Here is a 20,543-nt window from a genome sequence, read left to right as displayed (position 1 = left end):
ATATCAAATGGATGTCAAATGTGCATTCCTGAATGGTGTATTTGAGGAAACGGTCTATGTCGAACAACCACCTGGTTTCGTCAACGAAAAGTATCTTGATTACTGTTATCTTCTCGATAAAGCAGTTTATGGGTTGAAACAAGCACCTTGTGCTTGGTATGCAACCTTAACCAATTTTTTAAAAATTGCTAAATTTAAACAAGGATCAGTTGATCCCATATTATTTTGAAAGAAAGTTAGGAATCACTTGATGCTTGTTTAAATTTATGTCGATGATATAATTTTTAGTTCAACTGACCCTTTGTTGTCAATGGAATTTGAAGCGTTAATGAAAGTAAGATCGAAATGAGCATGATAGGGAAAATACATATTTTTTGGGTTTACATATTCGTCAAATCAGGGAATGCATTTTCCTAAATCAATAAAAATACATTCACAACCTACTAGATCAATTTAGGATGACGAATAGCACAAAACAACAAGTACCGATGGCAGTTGGAACATGCTTGAATCCTTCGTTGGACAAGACAATAGTCGATCTAACTACATATCGCAGCATGATAATTTCGCTTTTATACTTAACTGCGAGTAGACCTAATATCATGTTGGATGTGTGTAACTGTGCTAGGTATCAACCAAACCCAAGAGAACCCCATCTTACTGCTGTGAAGAACATCTTTCGCTATCTTAATGGAACGGTGTCGTTGGGGCTCAAGTATCCTTCGCAGACTGGATTCTTCATTCAAGCCTTTTTTAGACGCAGAACTAGGTGGATGTCAACTGGATCACAAAAGCACAACAGGTGGATGTTAGTTGTTAGATGGGAAGCTAGTAATATGGCAATCGAAGAAACAAACATGTGTTTCCATTTCTACAGAAGAAGCAAAGTATGTGGTTGTTGCAACTTGTGCTTCTTAAGTCATCTAGATTCAAAGTCAACTTTGTGATTATGTAATCAATATGAATAATATTCATAAAGTGATATTTGAATATCTAGTCCTACATTCAATGGCTAAACACATTGCTCTTCATTATCACTTTAACACGGAACATGTTGAAGATGGTAACATACAGGTTCATTTTGTCAAAATGACAGATCAACATGCAGACATATTCACATAACCTTTAGATGAGAAATCATTTTTAAGGATTTTGAACGGTTTAGGAATGATTGAAGCAAGCTCTGTTCCTGGTTCTTTGTGAGCAAAAAGATATCAATATGATTGGGATGTTGCTGAAGAGTTCACAGGTTACTATTCATGATTCAGCGTTCGCATACATTTGCATTCGCAATACCTCTGAATCATGCAAACGTCACTTCGCATTAAGGGATAAAAGTTTTTCGATGTACAATGTATTTAGGAGTAGCTACTTCTTAATTTGAATGTCACTAGTAACATAGTAGTAATTTATTTTTGATTTTTAGTTTTTCAAAATAAAAGTCCAAAAAGATTTTATTTTGTTTTGCCTTTAAATTTCAAAGTCAAAATCTCAAAAATATTTTCTTAATTTTTTTTTGTCATTAATTTTAGAAAACAAAAATCCGAAAAGATTTTCTTTAAGAAAAATTTTCTTTAATTTTAGAAAAAAAATGCAAAAAGATTTTCTTTATTTTTTTTTGTATTCAATGTTAGAATAAAAAATCCAAAAATATTTTCTTATTTTTATCTTTAATTTAAGAAAAAAAATCCAAAAATATTTTCTTTATTTTTATTACATATTGTATTTAACCTTTTGTGGCTCATTGTAACATGTTGTGGTGGCGAATGCTTAACGATCATGTTCAAAAGGGGAACATGTATGCTTTCACACTAGTGTCCTAGTTAGGAGTCCCTAGAAGCATGTTGTTGTATGTTGATCTCAAGCCTCAAAGGCTTTATGTGTTCAAAGCCTTAATGGATCCATCACTACGAGTGTTTTTCCCAATCAGGTTATATTCACATTAGTCAAAGAGCTACCTTTCTTTTTCTCATTATGAGTAAAGAGATTTATGAAATGTCCATATTATTCGCAGAGGTACAATGAGTTTTTTTAACCAACATTTTTCACCAACATTTTCTTCACGATCACACACATCACTGCATATCCTCGACATCTCTGGTTGAAAGCAACCGAAATGTAGATATTGCACCAATCTGTATTTATGATCCTAATTCATTTTTCCGTGATGATGGTGAAACCCAACAATCCCTACTTCTAAGGCATTCACGGTTAAAATTGCGTTCAAGATTATAACGAAACATTTGTTTCAGCACCATTTTTCGATGTTCAAAATCATGTTCCTTCCATCATGCGTGATCTTGACAAAATGTTATGTACATGGACTTTGGACATATCTTTGTACTCATTTGTTCGTTCGTTTCACTACTAGAAAATAGACCTTGAATGACGCGCTTTTTACGACACGCGCTGATTAACGATACGCAATAGGACGTGCCCTTAAAATAGTGTTATCTCTACAAAAAATTTAAGGATTTACGTCACGCATTATTGCGTGCCCTTAATTTAGTGTCTCAAGAAAAAAAATAGAAACACGCAGGGCGCTTTATCTTAAACGCGCGTCGTCTGTACATGTCGCTTTATAATTTTAATGAAACAGACTTTTAGTTAATGAAGGGGGAAACGAAATCCCCAAAATTTTGAAAACCCGCCTTGTTTTTTCTATCTTCTATTTATTTTTCATCCTTGGAATCCACTCTCCCCTCTCTGATACTCTCTCCTCTAGATCTCCCTTCATTCTCTACCTCCCGTCTCTCTGTAAACCTCGAAGGTGAATCGTAATTGATCTGCGAGGTCTCCTTCTTTTTCTTTGTTTTCTCAGGTACAACATCATCCTAATCCATTAACCCCTTTCATTTTTCATTAAAAAAACCCTAATTGACTTGGCAAGTTCATGAACGAGATGTAGCACATTCCAAACTGGGGATTTAACCAAACCCGATAGAGCCATTGACGGAATCTTTGGATCCGGTCAACAAGGACTCTCTGTAATCGCGCAGCTTTCTTCACAAGGGATCGCTCCAGGTCTTCAATCTATCAATCTACAATGTCCACTGTCAAGTTACATCGAATCAAGGTCTAGGGTTTCAAATGCTTCAAGTTCTTCCCAAATAATTTCCCCTCTCAAGACGATTTTCCTCGATCGTATCTTTATGGCAATGATTCTCTCTCGATCGGATCGAAGACCGCTCACTCTCTCCTTAGATCTCCATGTGAGTCTAATCCCCCCTCTCTGTAACAGCCTCGCTTCCTTCCAAAAATCGAAGACCATTCTCTCTTGATCGTCTCTTTATGGCGAAATTTAGACACAATAATCTCAACATAAAATTCGTAACTGAACTCCTCTTCACCTCTACCCTACTCCATCTACATCGACTCCTTAAATTTACAAACCCTAGTCCAGTTACGCTTCTAGTCAAATCAGGTACCTATCTATCTGCTTTCTGAATTCTCCTGGATTGGAAATTTCTTGATACTTCGCTAGCTTTTAAACAAACAAAAATCAGTTTTTCTCTCAATAATCCGTTGGATTTTTCATTGGTGTTCCCCTTACTGGTTTCGGTAACCTCTCTAATTTGTGAGGTTTGTGTTTACTTTCTTGCCCTCCCTCTCTCTAAGAAGAAAACGCAGCCTCGTCGCCTTCAATCACCCAACGACATAGGTGAAACTCAAACTTCTCAGACCAAAAGAAATATTGTACGAAAGAAAAGCTGTCCATTAATGGAAAAAGTGCAGGGGGTTGCTTATTGGTGTTGTTGTGGTCAAATTGAGGCTATAGAATCTAAGTGTGATACCAGGATGAATTCCAATCTTGGGAACCATGATTGTTTAAATCCTATGAATGACATCCTTGATACCATGTAAGTTTGAAAATTTAATCATTGCAACTTACTAAGTATCAAAATAAGAAGGTTGGATGTTTTACTTTGTGATGTTTTTTTTATTTATTGTTTTAGATGATTTGATTTCAAAGGTGATCAAGGTTCTTCTAGAAGAGATTGAGACACTAAGAAAATGAAACCGGGATGCTGTGTTGGTGAGCCAATATCTTTCTGAGCTTAGAGAAGTCAAGAAACAGGGGAGAAAAGAGAGAAGGCACAAGGAAGCCCAGGATGTGCTTGCAGCTGCAACTACTGCTGCCGCAGCTTCTTCCAGGCTTTCATCTTTCAGGAAAGATACACCTGAAGAATCCGCTCACCATGAGGTAGTTGACTCTCATTTTGTTAGATAACATTTTTTAGGGGTAATTACGTCATTAAAAACCGTTCTTATAATGTGATTTCTCTAAAAACTATCATTTCAAGGTGTTGAAAGTTCGTGCACACAGTGAATCTTGTAGAGCTGTTAGATTTATCAATGAAGGACTTGGTAATGAACCAACATTGTTTATACTTTATATACTCTTGAACCATGTAATTTACTTTTTACCCTCAGTAGCAACATAGTTGCTGTTTCTTTAAACTTGATTTTGAATGTGTGTTTTTGTCATCAGTGATCCTCACTGGTTCTCCAGATTGTTCTATTCTTGCAATTGATATTGAAACAGGATCTCCAGTTAGTTATGGTTGGATGTTCATACAATTAGGTATTTTTTTCAATATTCATACAGTTAGTTATGGATGGATGTTCCAGGTGGGGGCAGATGTGCCTGCGCAAATCTTTAAGATGTCTCCCCGTTGATCGTATCTTTGTGAGGATGGGTGCAAAAGACCATATTACGGCAGGCCATGTGACTTTTATGATGCAAAGAGAGAGCTTATGTGAATAGGTGGGGGCAGATATTACTTCATAAATTATTGTTTTTTCTATATATATATATATATATATATATATATATATATATATATATATATATATATATATATATTACTTCATAAATTATCCCACAAATATATTGTAGGTGAGGGTATAAAATGTTTAATTACCTTTTTACCCTTGAGGCTCGGGTTTAAATATTTACACAATGTTTTTACAACTGTGAGAGGGTATGGTTTATCCTACCCGTCATCTTCAGCGGTCCGCGTCCGGTTTTTACTGAATACACCTGGCATGCTGAATCTTAACCAAGAATCATTCTTTTTACTTCACAGACATCTGAACATTTCTATTTGTTATCAGAATTGTTACTTTGCTCTAAGAAATAATTGTCATAAACGGATTACTCTACCATACACAGGGGACAAATACCTGCTTCATAAACAAAAGCACAAAATGGATCACAGTTATGACAATGGCACCTCCAAGGCTGGAAAAGGGTGCTGGGGTGTTAGATAAGCGAGTAATAGAGAAAACAACTCCTGGAAGAGAGTCTGAGTTTGACTTGAGGTATTGTATCACTTCTAATGAAGTTTGAAATGCATATAGTAAAAGATTAGGTCGATTTACCTTTTTTTTTTTGTTTTTTTAGGAAATCAAGGAAAATGGCACCACCATATAGAGTGATGCTACACAATGACAACTACAACAAGAGGGAATATGTTGTGCAAGTGTTGATGAAGGTTATACCTGGAATGACAGTTGACAATGCAGTTAATATCATGCTCTTGACCTGGACACCACTCTAAATTGTAACTTACTCTAAATTTTATATGTAAATTTTATTTTATCTTTTGAAGGGAAATTTACTGAATATTGATTGGTTGATGCAGTTAACTAGAATTGGTCGAGATGCAGTTTTATATGTTGAGTCGCTCATTGAGTCAATCATGGGAGGATTGGAAGGGCTAATCAACATTCTTGATTCTGAAGGAGGTTTTGGCTCTTTGGAGACACATGTTCTTACAATTTTATCAATTTCCTTAAAAAGTTACCAAATTCATGTATTAAATTTGATAAAGCTAACTTAATTGCTTTTTTTAAATCCTAGCTTCTACCAGAAGTCAGCTGAAACTACAAATGGCTTTTGATGGGCAGGAAAGATATATGAAGGTATGATCTATATTGTAATTCAGATTCTATAACTTTTATTATGTAATCTCTTAAGTCTTAATACCCATTATTCCTTATGCATGTAGAGATCTTAGGAGCCAAGTGATAAAGCTGATCTTCACTTTGTCTACAAAGATGTTGAAGGAGTATTAACTCAATGGGATGATATTTAAAGAAAACTCAGGAACTTACCTCCCAAACCCTCTGCCTTCAAACCTAATCCCTTCACTCCTGCAGAAGACGAAGATTCCAAACCTAAAACCAAATCTCGGATCGATAACAAGACAAAAGAACTCAAAGATTTAGAAGATGATCTTGATGATAGTTGTTTCCTCGAAGAATACATGTACCTTCAACTCCCTTAATCCTAATATCATTTTATGAGGGTATTAAATTTCATGTGATATTTTCATGGTTTCATTTTCTTTTGTGTTCTTGAAGCAGAAAGAGGTTAGCAGAGATGAAGCAAACAGTGGAAGTTTGAACTCGGAAAGTTCGGGCAGCATCTATGGTGGCCTGGGCAGCATCTATTTCAATATTGATTGTGTGAAAGTCATCTACTAAAGCAAGGTTGGTGTAAGAGTTAATGATGAGAACATTATTCCAAGACCTTCAGTGAGTTATGATGATGTCCCTTTTTAGCAATGTAGTATTAGGTTATATAGTTACCGATGATTATTTGTATTTGACATTTTATGCAATGAATTATCTTACTTATTTATTGTATTTTATTTTGTATCTTGTATGACATTAATTTTTGTGCAATGGATTGTATTTTTTGTATATGGTGTTTTATTTCTATTATGAGAAATTAAATGCAAATTTAATTTAAAGATTAATAAATATATAAGTGTATTTTTTTAAACATTTAAATTTATGATACGCAAAAATGTGTGTCGTCTTCTTTTATGACATGGCCTTTCTTGACAGGGGCTTTCTTGATACGCATTGCATGTCATTAACACGCGTGTCGTAAGGTTACGACACGCGAACGCGTGTCGTCTTCCTTTATGACAGGGCCTTCCTTGATACGCATTGCGCGTCGTAAACGCGCGTCGTAATTGCGCGTCGTAAATGAGCGTCGTAAAAGTGCGTCGTCTCTCTTTATGACAACGCCTTCCTTGACGCGCATTTGAGGTCGTCTGAGCCTTCTACGATGCGCAATGAGCGTCATAAAAGGCTGTTTTTCTAGTAGTGTTTGATGTGTGGTTTCGGTCATTTTCCATATCTTTTAACAAGCACATATAATTCACAATTCCATCAAACTATGACCATTCTCATATAAACAAATATTGCTCGAGCTAATTATAACATTTTACTTTAAATGAGAATGGCTGAGTATCCCACGCCACATGGAAATATATGCACTAACATTTAAAGTGATGGTTACCTAAAGTACAATTAGGAACATCAGGTGTTGTAGAGGCGCAAACCACACCAAATTCATGAGATACATGACCCCATGCTCATGTATGCTTTTATGTATATGACATATTCATGATATCTCTAAAGTAGATTAAAACATTATAAACATTGTTGTAACATTTTGAATGCAATAAAATTAAGATATACGCTATGTAACATCCTATTTCGGATCGTCCGTGATTAGGGTTCGTGGGCTGCAACCCGGGTATGAGAAATTCTTGGGGTTATGCCACGTTACTATAAGCGTAAGGCATCTCGTCACCTTTCTGTGGATATAATGTTCATTGGAAACGAAGTTAAATCGAGGAAGTAATGGAAGTTTGAAGTTTCAGCAGGATTAATCCCTTATTTGAGAAAGGTGGCAACTGACTATGCTAGGTGTACGTGTGTGTATGCATACCGTACTCATGTGCATGATTTTTAAGCGGAGCCACCTAGTATGTTGCGCATACCAAAGGGTACGTCGGGCATACTAGGCACCGAATGAAAAACCCTAGTTGAGGGGTGTCCCTATATAAAGAATGAGATGGCCTCATTCCTGGCCACCATGCTCAGATTTTAAACCCACTTAAACCCTAAACCTTCGTTCATAGAGCTTGTGAGTGCATTTGAGAGCCTTTGAGTGTTTTTGTGTGTCCCTGGAGTGAAGAAGAAGCTTTGGAGAAGAAGGAGTGAGAGTCCAGGCCCTTGGATCTGAGCATATATATGTTGGGAGCTTCATATAGAGGTAGAAAGCTTCAAGCTTTCTCACTCTTTTGATTTGTGCATCTTAGTAGAGTATTTTAGGGTTTTGTCCATAAAGTTGGAGACTTTATGAGATATTGAGCTCCAGACATTTTGATCAACCCCTTTGAGTGTATTTAGTGGTGTAATGTCATAAAAATCAAGGCTTGGACGTTGGAATCAAACCATGCATGAGATATGAGCATCTTGTGATAGAAGAGTGAGAGTTTTGTGTGTTTGTGACCTTATTAGCCATGAATTGGCTTAAAGTCACTGAATTTATGGAGTAAGAGCTATTAGGCAATCCGGATCTGTGATATGACCCAACGTCTTAACGAATTAAGACCAAATGAGTAGAAGAGTGAATCTGGGAAGTACGTTGAGCGTAATTCTAATACGCCCCGTGTACTGACCAAGTGTCCCCGATAGGCAATCTATATTCATGAGTATGTTGAGCGTACCAAGGAAGGTACACCATGCATAACCTTACTGTGGACTTTTTGGGCTAAGTCTCATTTTGGGCCTAGAGTGTTGGGCCTGGAGTTTGGACATGGTTCAATAGAGTTTTGGACTAGAGGAATATATATATATATATATATATATATATATATATATATATATATATATATATATATATATATATATATGTGTGTGTGTGTGTGTGTGTGTGTGTTTGTGTGCTTTGGACCTTTGAGTTGGGCTTGCCATTTATATTTGAGAGTTGGGCCTCGGAAGAGCCCATTTATTATTGGGCCTAATGGGTTTTAGGTTATTGATTGTCTGGTTAGTGGACTACGTTTAGACCTAATGAGTGATTGTTTGAACTTAGTTCCTAATTGGGTTAATTGTAGATTTGGCTCAAAGATAGAGGTCGGTGCGTAGTAGCAACATTTATAGGGGTTGTTCATCAACGGAGGTGAGTCTTCTCACTATACTTACCATGAGTGGTATCTCTGTGTGAGTGAGATGTCTTATGTGCTTACCTATGTATCGTGATATTTTTTATTATGTCTTGTCGTTTATGTTGAGTATTATTATTATGAGGTTATTTGGGACCAGAGGGTCCACCCGAGTTATGGGACCGGAGGTTCTCTACTAAGACACATTGACCATAGGGTCATATTGAGTAGCCTCAAGTGGCTAATGTGATGTGTGTGGTATTTTGGGGAACTCACTAAGCTTTGTGCTTACCGTGTTATGTGATATGTGTTTTAGGTTTTTATCAGGATCGCGGGAAGGCACCAGTTTGATTGTACACACCAGAGAAAGAGTTATGTTTTGAGGATTCTGGATTATTAATCAAACAATTATGGAGTTGTGTTTTGTAAGTTAAATCAATGAGATTTTTGGGAATTGTGATATGAGAATTATGTGATTTTAAAATGAATATTTTGTTTGAAAATTTACGATGATACAAGTTGGTATCTGAGCCTTGGTTTGAGGGATTCGGATGCACCTTCGGGTATATATGGACTCAAATTGAGGATTTGAGAAAAAATTTCACAAGAAATGATTTTTCTAAAACAAGCAAGGGTTTCTAAGAGAAAAACGAGAAGGAATAGTGTGTACAATCAGCCAGAGCCCGAACGGTGATTTCCCAAAATACCCTTACTTATTTGTGTTATGAGTAATTATTGAAATATTAGTGATAAATGATAGAAGATAGGCTAGCTATTTCATATATTAGGGCTAGAGTTGCCTGATTTTTGATGCCTTACCCTAGGAATTGTTGTTATCTATGATGTGCTTTGAGTATGTGCGGAGTAAGAGTATCTAGGATACCTGATTTTGAGTGTGAGTAGAGCAAATAGAGATGTAACCTAGAGTGGTTTTATGTGCTGGTGGAGATTAGTTGATGCCTGAATGCTACTCGCTTCGTGCTTTGTAGAACTCTTGATGATGCAAGTCAACTACTAAGGGAATATGACGTTATTCAGGAGGTAGATAGCTGGCATCATAAGGAGTTCTTTAGCAGCTGATGGTAGAGAAGTGTGAGAACTTAGGAAGAGCCTAGGGAGCGACCTTAGTCCGATGAGTACACTGATAGAGGAGAGTATTCGCTAGGGAGCGACCCGGTTTAATGGGATTGGTGATTGAGAAGGTTGAGCATCTACCTAGGAAATTTGGGACGATTCGTGTGGAAAGTATGGATAGATGTGGCAGGCAGTATGGGCCCGTACTACTGAAAGTAGGGGACCCGTACTCGAAACAGAGAGAATTCCAAAGGTTCTAAGTAGCAGATTGAGAGGAGATAACATGGTTCAGGTACCATGAATTGTAGCATATTAAGAGGACATAACATGGTTCGGGTACCATGATTCGTAGCCAATTGAGAGGGGATAACATGGTTCGAGTACCATGATTCATGGTGGTTATTGCTTTAGAGTTTACCCGTTATCTCGTTGTGATTGATTAGACTGAGATCAAATGTGATAGAGTGTGGGAGCGGAGGGCGATGTCGAGCGAGTTTCAATAGAGCATGCCTTGAGAGGGAGACTGAGTTAGTTTATGTGAGAATTTATTGGTGACATTCCAGTTGGAGTCGCAAGACTCAGGGATGAGTAGAGATGATGATTTTTGGGGGATCGCGGTCTGAGTTAAGTAATCGATTGATAGATGAGACGTCACTTTCTGTGATAAGAGTTGCGCCGTCCCCGATTCCTGGGAGAAGCAAAGGAGATAACGAGCTTCCGGTTTCTGAGTTTAGAGGTAAACCCTGTGGGGTAGCATAGGGTTGCAACCTTTTCACGAGAGTATTTGGGGAGTATGTTTTTTGAGAGGTATTTACATACCATGAGAGAGTCATTAGTGGGACTAAGATGGAAGAGAACAAGGAGGTGCCTTATTGAGGGAGGCATACTTTTAGCAGCAGTTCCAGGTGATCAAGAGGAGTATATCGGGGTGGTGGCCCTCATTGTCTACGTTGTGTATCGATTGTGAGAGTAAGGTCTCTTTCTTTTATGATGACATCCGTGATGGTAGACTGGTCGAGGAGTCAGAGATAAAGTGCATGATAGTGCATTATTTCCGTACCGAGAGTCAGGACTAATTCGGAACAGTTGGGGTTCTGACAATATATCAGTATGAGGCTTCGAGATGACTAGAGGCAGTCATGTTGGGAGGATTATGAGATTTTTTTTCGTAGTTACTGGATATTTGGAGTTTCTTGGTTCCATCAGGAAGATCATTGAAGTGATTATGTGGTATGTTCCAAGAGTCAAGCGTGATATACCTGGTGAAATAGTCTATGGAGTAGATTGTTGGTATGCCAATTGGTGATGGTTCGAACCCTGAGTAGGGGAGAATTGAGTATTCTATTGAGAGGATTGACGATCCATTTAAGTGTGGTTAGAGAACTGGTTATGGAGATCCGTGGTGCGGACACATTAGACATGGGTTATTGATGGATGAGGCGATGTCCAAGGCGGGATGATGTATGAGTATGTGCTTAAAAAAGGATGAGTGATTCCACGCTAGGTGTCCGTTGGTCAGAGAATTTATTGTGGCTAGGGATTTTTCGGGTTTGCAAATGTTGAGTTCGAGGCGGTTGGATCGCTGAGCTCAGGGTAGAATAGCTGAGATTTGCTGGTATATGTATAGATTGGGATCTAAACTCTAGGAGGGGCAGCGGTTGATTTGTCAACCAATTTAAGAGTCAGTTTGAGTAGTCTGTATGGGCGGTCATCAGTAGAGGGTGGAGCTTCGGATTTTTGTCAACGAGTTTTCAGTCATTGACAATTCGTCCATGTTACAATTTGTGAGATCAGATTATTTCAAGGTTTCGAGTTGCATAAGTGGAAGATCAGTGGTTGAGGCAAGACATCGTGAGATGTTGTGATGGTGTACCAAGGTGCCCGCGTATGGTGTCCATATTTTTGGTCATGTTGAGACTCGAGTTGTGGGATGGAGAGTGAAGTACCGAGAGACATTTATTCCAGTGGGAAGCTATTAGTAAAGTGTCTTCAGAGTGGGACTTTCTAAGGGTGTATCGGTACTAAGAAAAATGACTTGCCTACGACGACTTACATCAGCAGTGGTGGTGCATAAGTTAGGTGGGTGTAAGCACCTATCTATGTTGATTTGCAGAGCATGAGTTAGTGAACTCAGTGTGGTGATGACTTGATGATGAGATTATGGGGTGATAAGAGAGCAAGTGGATCCGAGTGGGAGTAATCACTTAGGATTATCAAGAAAAGTCATGGTGTGAGCCCATGGTAAGTCAACGAGTGAGGGAGTGTTGTGAGACTATGGGGAGCCGTAGCATCCGTGAGTTAGTGGGAGAGGGTATCGTGGTAATGCAAGGAGCGGTAGTATTCAATAGACCACAAGAGAGTGTCGTGATACTGCGGGGAGTCGTAGTATTCACTGGGTAATAGGAGAGTGTTGTGATACTGCGGGGAGTCATAGTACTCACTAGTCAGCGAGAGGGTGTCGTGATACTACGGGAAGCCATAGTATTCAATGGATATTGAAAGAGTGTTGTGATACGGTGGGGAGACGTAGTACTCACGAGTCAGTGAGAGGGTGTCGTAAGTCTGCAGGGAGCCGTAGCATTCATGGGTCAATAAGGTGCATCTTTAGACTATCGCGGGGTGGGGGGGGGGAAACCGTAGCACTCAGTAGTCAATAAGAGTAAATAATGTTTTGTCAGGAGCTTTAGTATTCACAAGTCAGAATATAACGCAGAGGAGTTCTTAGGTTGTACCCTTACCACTTGAGTCTTCTAGAACCTGGTTGCCAAACCAGGGGCAAGACTAGGGTCTCCGTGACAGTCAAGGATTGTTGTATCCCGAGTTGAGAAGGGATTATTGTAATCGGAAAGAATTGGAGAGATGGTGTGTGTATAAATTCACGAATCATGGGTATGGGGGAGTACCAGATTGGAAATGAGTTTTTCCAATTCTACTATTGAAATAGATTCTCGAGTTGAGTTTGGTTTCATCTATTAAGTAGGTGAAATGAGGTTCCAGATTTGCAAATGAGTTTCATTTTGCGGGGTAATCATCTCAATCTAATGTCTCAGACCAAAGTGGGTCAGTTTTGCTGGTATGGGAAGAACCGCGAGATGCATGGAGCCAGTAGGTGCTAGACTACAGAGGTCGGAGGTGAGATGACTTTAGATGAGGTTGTAGTATTCTCTTGGGGTAAAGCAAACTTCGTGGCTTGTGTTTCACAATAAGCCGAGATAGTTATTGTGAGAAGGAAGCCGATAAGTCGTTTTATAATGTGTGTAGTGGGTAACCTTTGGAGGTCCAACTATTGGGTCAGATTTGACTTGGTGATCAGTGTTATAAGGGACATTTGAGATGAATTGGGGCATATGATTAAGAGTGTCAGAGGATCATTCCGAGAAGGCTTGACTTCTTTCTTATTTCAGGACAGAGTTTGGAGGCTCATTCCTTCAGAAGAGTTCTGATAGCTATTCAGGCGGTGGGTCCTTAGTGGGATATGACCTTTTAGTTCCTTTTAAGTTACGATCGGGATCGATTAGAGAATCAGATTTTGTATAGTGTTCTTAGAATCTGTTATTCGATGAGCGATAAACATGTTGATATTTTGTGAGGGTGGTCTGACAGAGAGACAAACCACTATAGTTTCCATTTTTTGGAGAGTCAAATCGAGTACCGTAGCAGCATAAGGGTCTGTCCTTCTTCAGGGTCAGGAGTTCCTGTTGGGTTCAGGTGATTTTGGAAGAGATTGTTCAATGATATGACGTCCTTTCAGTGTTGTTCTCGGGTTTGGGTTTGATCTATGTGTTGATAAGGAGTGATATTGTGGGCGAAATCTAATTCAAGTGGGGAAGAATTGTAACATCTTGCTTCGGATCGTCCGTGATTAGGTTTCATGGGCTGAAACCCGGGCATGAGGAAGTCTCGGGGTTACGAGGAGTTGCTAGAAGCGTAGGGCATCTTGTCACTTTTCCATGGATATGAGGTTCATTGGAAACGGAGTTATATCGAGGAAGCAATGGAAGTTTGAAGTTTTGGCAAGATTAATACCTTATTTGAGAAAGGTGGCAACTGAGTACGTTAGGCGTTCATGTGTGTACGCTTAGCATACTCATGTGCGTGATTTTTAAGCAGAGCTACCTAGTACGTTGGGTGTACTGGGCACTGAATGAAAAACCCTAGTTGAGGGGTGTCCATATATCAAGAATGAGATGGCCTCATTCCTGGCCACCATCCTCGGATTTCAAACCCTCTTAAACCCTAAACATTCGTTCATGGAGCTTATAAGTGCATTTGAGAGCCTATGAGTGTTTTTGTGTGTCCTTGGAGTGAAGAACAAGCTATGGAGAAGAAGGAGTGAGAGTCTAGGCCCTTGGATCTACGCATATCTATGTTGGGAGCTTCATATAAAGGTATAAAGCTTCAAACTTTCTCACTCTTTTGATTTGTGCATCTTAGTAGAGTATTTTAGGGTTTTGTCCCAAAAGTTGGAGACTTTATGAGATATTGAGCTCCAGAGATTTTGATCAACCCCTTTGAGTGTATATAGTAGTGTAATGTCATAAAAATCAAGACTTGGACGTCGGAATCAAGCCATGCATGAGATATGAGCATTTTGTGATAGAAGAGTGAGAGGTTTGTGTGTTTGTGACCTTATTAGCCATGCCTTGGCTTGAAGTCACTGACTTTATGGTATAAGAGCTATTAGGGATTCGAGATCTGTGATATAAGCCAAGGTCTTAACGGATTAATACCAAATGAGTAGAAGAGTGAATCTGGGAAGTACGCTGAGCGTAATTCCAATACGCCCCACATACTGACCAATTGTCCCTGATGACCTATCTGGATTCGTGAGTACGCTGAGCATACCAAGGGAGGCACACCCCACATAACCTCACTATTGACTTTTTGGGCAAAGTCTCATTTTGGGCCTTGAGTGTTCAGCCTGGAGTTTGGGCTTGTTGCGATGGAGTTTTGGACGAGAGGAATATATATATATATATATATATATATATATATATATATATATATATATATATATATATATATATATATATATGTGTGTGTGTGTGTGTGTGTTTGTGTGTGTGTGTGCTTTGGGCCCTTGAGTTGGGCTTTCCATTTAGATTTGAGAGTTGTGTCTCGGAAGAGCCTATATATTATTGGGCCTTGGTGGGCCCAATGGGTTTTAGGTTATTGATGGGCTGGTTAGTTGACTACATTCATACCTAACGAGTGATTGTTTGGACTTAGTTCCTAATTGGGTTAATTATGGGTTTTGCTCAGATATAGAGGCTGGTGCGCAGCAACAACATTTATAGGGGTTGTTCATCATCCGAGTTTAGTCTTGTCACTAAACTTACCATGAGTGGTATCTATGTGTGACCGAGATGTCTTATGTGCTTACCTATGTATCGTGATATTTTGTATTATGTCTTGTGATTTATATTGAGTATTATTATTATGAGCTTGTTGAGTTAGGACCGGAGGGTTCACCCGAGTTGTGGGACCAGAGGGTCTCCACTGAGACACATTGACCAGAGGGTCATATTGAGTAGCCTCGAGTGGCTAATGTCATGTGTGTGGTATTTTGGGGAACTCACTAAGCTTCGTGCTTACCGTGTTATCTGATGTGTTTCAGGTTTTTCTCAGGATCGCGGGAAGGCACTGGCTTGACTGTACACACCAGAGAAAGAGTTATGTTTTGAGGATCCTGGATTATTAATCAAAAACTTATGGAGTTGCGTTTTGTAAATTAAATCAATGAGATTTTTGAGAAATGCGATATAAGAATAATGTGACTTTAAAATGAAAATTTTGGTTGAATATTTACGATGTTATAGGCAATATGCCCGAATGATATAATGCACACAATACATGGAAAAATTATCATATACTCACTTTGCTTCGTAATAACCTCACTTGTCACCATCAATCATCATTTCCATGGTTTCTTTCTTATTGTATCCATACACATGCTTGATTTGACATTTCGGAGGCCTTGTGTAAAAATCAAAGTGAGGTCTCATAAAAAAATAGTTTAAAAATATTATTAATTAAATTTGTTGTAGTTAAATTCAAAATTAAAAAATGCTAACACGGATCTCGCAAATTCACAACCACAAAACTATGTCTTCACTCATTATTGATAAGAAGACAAATCATTACTATTTTCTAAACATCAATCATTCTTGAGACATGGTCATTCGCAAAATCCAACTATTACAATTTCATATTCAATATTCTCAGGAAACTTGTTCTCAATCGAAAGCTAAAACATTTAATCATTCTTTAGACATGGTCGTTCGCAAATAAGATTTTAAAAGCTTATTTATGTTGATATAACTCTAATGGGAATAGCCACCAATATTTAGTATGTTAGACAAGATACCAGATACATGGTTATCATTTTTAAGAAATTTAATATTTTGTTAGTTGTATTATGTTCATCTGGTATATGTTTTTGTACAATTCCAGTTTATTGAATAAATTGTTAGCATCGATGTCTAAGATATGACACTTTTGCAACATCTTTTCAAGATTTTTGCAACTTTGCTTCAAGTCACTAGTATTCAGTCACTTTTACTTTTCTGTTGTAAATAAAAAGCCAAAAATGTCTTCATATTTTTTGTATTGTTCAAACATTCGCTTCAATAATCTAATAGATTGATAAGTTATGTATACAAAATATTAAGGGGGTGTTTGGCTTAGCTTTTAAAAGTCTAAAAGTTCTTTTTGGAAAAGTTACAAACTCCAAAAAGTTTATTTTCCTTGTATAAAAACTCCAACAATAACTTTTAAAACAAGCTTTGCCAAACATCTTTTACTCTTTTTTCTTTTTTCAAAAAGGACTTTTGGACTTGAAAAGCTAAGCCAAACACCCCCTAAATCTTGAATGATTTTTGATGTGAAAGTTAATGTACTAGTTCTAATAACCCAATGCATTCTCATCAAAATGATTCCTTTTTTTTTAATATTCTTTTTTTTTTCTAAACAAACACTGATTTAATTCCCAAATCAGAAGCTACATCTCTCACAATTCAAAGCCTTCTCAAACCAATTATCTTGATAGTCTTTAAAAAAACTCAATAAGTGCTTCCACATTATTCATTGCCTCATCAATACACATAGTCTCATATTGAAATTGGGTGCTCATGTTCTTTACTCTAGCCAAGATATGATATCATATAATCATACTAGTTATAAAGTTAAATTGGTCAAAGTTCATACTCTCCTAAACAAACAACTTTACTTTTGATATATATATATATATATATATATATATATATATATATATATATATATATATATATATATATATATATATATATATATATATATATATATATATATATATATCTTAATCAACGAATTTATATAGAGCTTCTATTATTTTGAAAGCCCCTAAAAATTTAAAGGATAATTATATATTTATCCTTAAATTCGAAGGCCCCTCACACCTCAGGACCGTACTCTCCACATATGACAATGATGATTCTAGATTTCACACCATTCCAATGATCAAGTTGGTATTTGTACCCGATAGTCAAATTAGTATTTATTAATTTCGGAATCATGCAAGTACATGGTCATCATCGAATTAAATGTTCACGATTTAGCTTCAAAAATTTAGTTATTTTTTACATATCTAGGCTTGTTGACTAAGAGTTTCCCTTGTTCTTTTGCACCACACGCACAAACATATTGACTCATGTTAGTCAAAATGCATTTTTCTTCATTTTACATTTTTTTATTATAGCAACTTTTCATCATTATCCAGCAACAACCTTCCATCTCCTTTAAATTATATAAATGCCTTTCAACCAATGGAATCTCTTAACAACATCTATATTTTCTTAATTATCTTGATATTGCAAGATTTCTCCATTTACTTTAAATTATATAAATAAAATTACAAGATTTCTCCAATATATGGTGGGCTTTCCTCCAAAATTACCAACATGCTTCTCAACCTACCATATTTATCAATTTAGCGGAAAACACAACATCATTAGAAGTAAGATTAATATATTTTAAAGACATTGATTTGATCACAACTTCAAATCATTTTCTATTTGCTTATTTCAATATCCTTCTTACCATCGTTCTAACGTTATCTTAGTATAAAAACTAAGCGTAAAATCCGTGTATTATACGATTTTATTAAAAAAAAAAATATACTAAAATGTAATTAATAAGTATTTTTTAAAATAAAATTTTGAAATAAAAAATGAAAAAACATATTAATTGTAATTTATTATAATATTTATTACATTTGATACTTTACATATATAAATATAAGATTATGTATTTTTGAATTTTAAAAAACTGAAAAAGAATCATAAACTCACATATAGATATTATTTATTTAAAAAATATCAAAACTAATTAGACATTAACATGTCACAAAAAATTACCATTTATTAGAAATGATAATATCCAAAACAATAGTTAAATTGAAGTTTGAGGTTGATTAAATTAACATCTACTGGGTATTCACCATATGGCTGCAAGTCAAAACAAGCAAGAAACACACCAACCTTCGAAGCTAAATAATACACCACATGGCAACTTGCACTTGAAATATGGAACCCAACCCATAGTCAACGTTGAAGGTGAACAATAGAAGAACAAATACCTATGCCTACCCTCTTTTGCTTTTTAGTGTCATCAAAAGTCTTCTTTTCTCATTGAACCTTCCATCAACTTCTGGTTTCTCAATTATGCACCGACATCACAGCTCTTTCTTTCTTCACCGTCTGCTTTATATATTTATACATATTCTGCATCTTGTAGGTCATAACAGGGACTTCAGTGCAAAGAACATGGCTTCAGTTCAAGTCCAAGCCTTCTGCACAAGTACTAGAAAGGTACACCTACGTGTGCTTGTCCTCTATGCTTTAATGTTTGTACATTCTACTGCCTACACTACTGCTAATCTTCCGATGAGTTCTAGTATCACTGTTGAGCTCTTAGGGAGGAGAATGTTAGAAAAAAAACATATTCTTGAAGAGTCACGTGATGTTGCTCAACATGTCAAGCAGAAGTCAAGTACTTCTCACAATGGTCTAGGTACAACCCTCTTAACTACCAGAAAGAAAAACAAAAGTGAACTTATAACTGCAAATTCAGCCAAAAACCTGACAAAGCCTTTCAAGCTTGTCATCTCCGTCAAGAACTCGACGAAAACCAATACAGATTCGTCATTTCAAGTAAAACCCTCATCAAAGAAAACAAATTCCACAAAACCCACATCAAAAACATCAAATTTAACAAAACCAAATTCAGTTATGAGCCAAAAGTCGATAGATCCAACAAAGAAAACCAAATCCACTACCAAACAATCAAATAAACCAACAAAATCACAGGAATGGAGTTATCAAGACGATGAGGAAGTGGATTTTGTTGATGGATTCAGAGATCTGCCTTCCAGATTTCAAGAGACATTGCTACCAGATTTGGAAGTTCTTTCAATGACTTCAAAAGTTTATCTGAAGGAAGCCAATAAAGATATAACAAATGGCGTGAAACCCATCGTGGGCACGAAGTACGCACCAACTGTGGCTTCTATCGTCTCTTTTGCATTCATTATGATCCCCTTTGTTCTTGTTTCTGTCATCTTCAGTCAAATCAAAGCCTACTTTTCTCTTCAAAAACTCCTGATTTTCATCCAAATTTACCTCTCAATCTACTTCTCCATACTGTGCCTCACTTCGTTGGTAACTGGTCTGGAGCCATTGAAGTTCTTCTATGCTACTTCACAGTCGACATACATCTGCATCCAGCTTTTGCAGACTCTGTCTTATGTGTTGTACCTTTTGGTGCTTTTGATGTACTTTGTGCTGGTTTTTTCGACGGAGACAGGAATTGGAACGAAGTTACTGGCGTTCGGGCAGATGTTTGTAGGGTTTGCTGTCGGGTTTCATTATTACATGACGGTGTTCCATAGAGCAGTGCTGCATCAACCACCAAAGACTAGCTGGAAGTTTCATGCTATATATGCTACGTGTAACATTTTGATTTGTCTGTTAGATAGGGCGGGTAGAAGGAAGAAGGCTTACGTCATGGATGGCAGTGAAGAAGGCAAAATGAGCTGAGCCTCCCTTTTAAATGTTGGCCGAGTAATTTGTTCTAAATCTTTTTCAGTGTAGATTTTGCTTTTTCGTTCTCATCCCTAAATTGATTTGTATCCAGACGAATGTCCATGATATCATTCCATATAAAGGCCTTATTGGCCCAAAGGAACATGCAATAATGTCTATTACATCAACATGATAATAATTTGATCCTTCAACCCTTCCTAGGAAGATTACATTTGTCCCAAAGCTCGACAGGGACAGCATAAACTCCCATGTGATACAGTTGTATTTGTTCTAAGGTTCCATTTGAGCTTATTCACATCATACATGGGGTCCATATAATACAAAAACTTAGGGAAAATTACATATGAGCCCAATAAGATTTTCAAACCGTTCAAAAAACCTCAATCATATTTTGTTTGTTAAAAAAAAACCCAAC

The 20,543-nt window shown here is 37.1% G+C and overlaps 1 protein-coding gene and 1 long non-coding RNA gene across 2 annotated transcripts; both read left to right on the top strand.

The window, feature by feature from the left end:
* Nucleotides 1-2,689: 2,689 nt before the first annotated feature.
* On the top strand, nt 2,690-2,951 carry LOC122198016 (uncharacterized). Its single transcript, XR_006191820.1, has 2 exons — nt 2,690-2,821; nt 2,903-2,951. It is a non-coding gene; the product is annotated as an uncharacterized LOC122198016 (long non-coding RNA).
* A 15,687-nt stretch (nt 2,952-18,638) lies between these two features.
* LOC111915172 (uncharacterized) lies at nt 18,639-20,332 on the top strand. Its single transcript, XM_023910848.3, has one exon. The coding sequence runs from the start codon at nt 18,749-18,751 to the stop codon at nt 20,120-20,122; it is 1,374 nt and encodes a 457-aa protein (XP_023766616.1). The 5' UTR covers nt 18,639-18,748; the 3' UTR covers nt 20,123-20,332.
* Nucleotides 20,333-20,543: the final 211 nt, after the last annotated feature.

This window comes from Lactuca sativa, chromosome 5 (genome assembly GCF_002870075.4).
Source record: "Lactuca sativa cultivar Salinas chromosome 5, Lsat_Salinas_v11, whole genome shotgun sequence".
NCBI classification, from domain to species: Eukaryota; Viridiplantae; Streptophyta; class Magnoliopsida; order Asterales; family Asteraceae; genus Lactuca; species Lactuca sativa.
The sequence above is the reverse complement of the archived record's forward strand: the minus strand, read 5'-3'. Positions and strand labels throughout refer to the sequence as shown.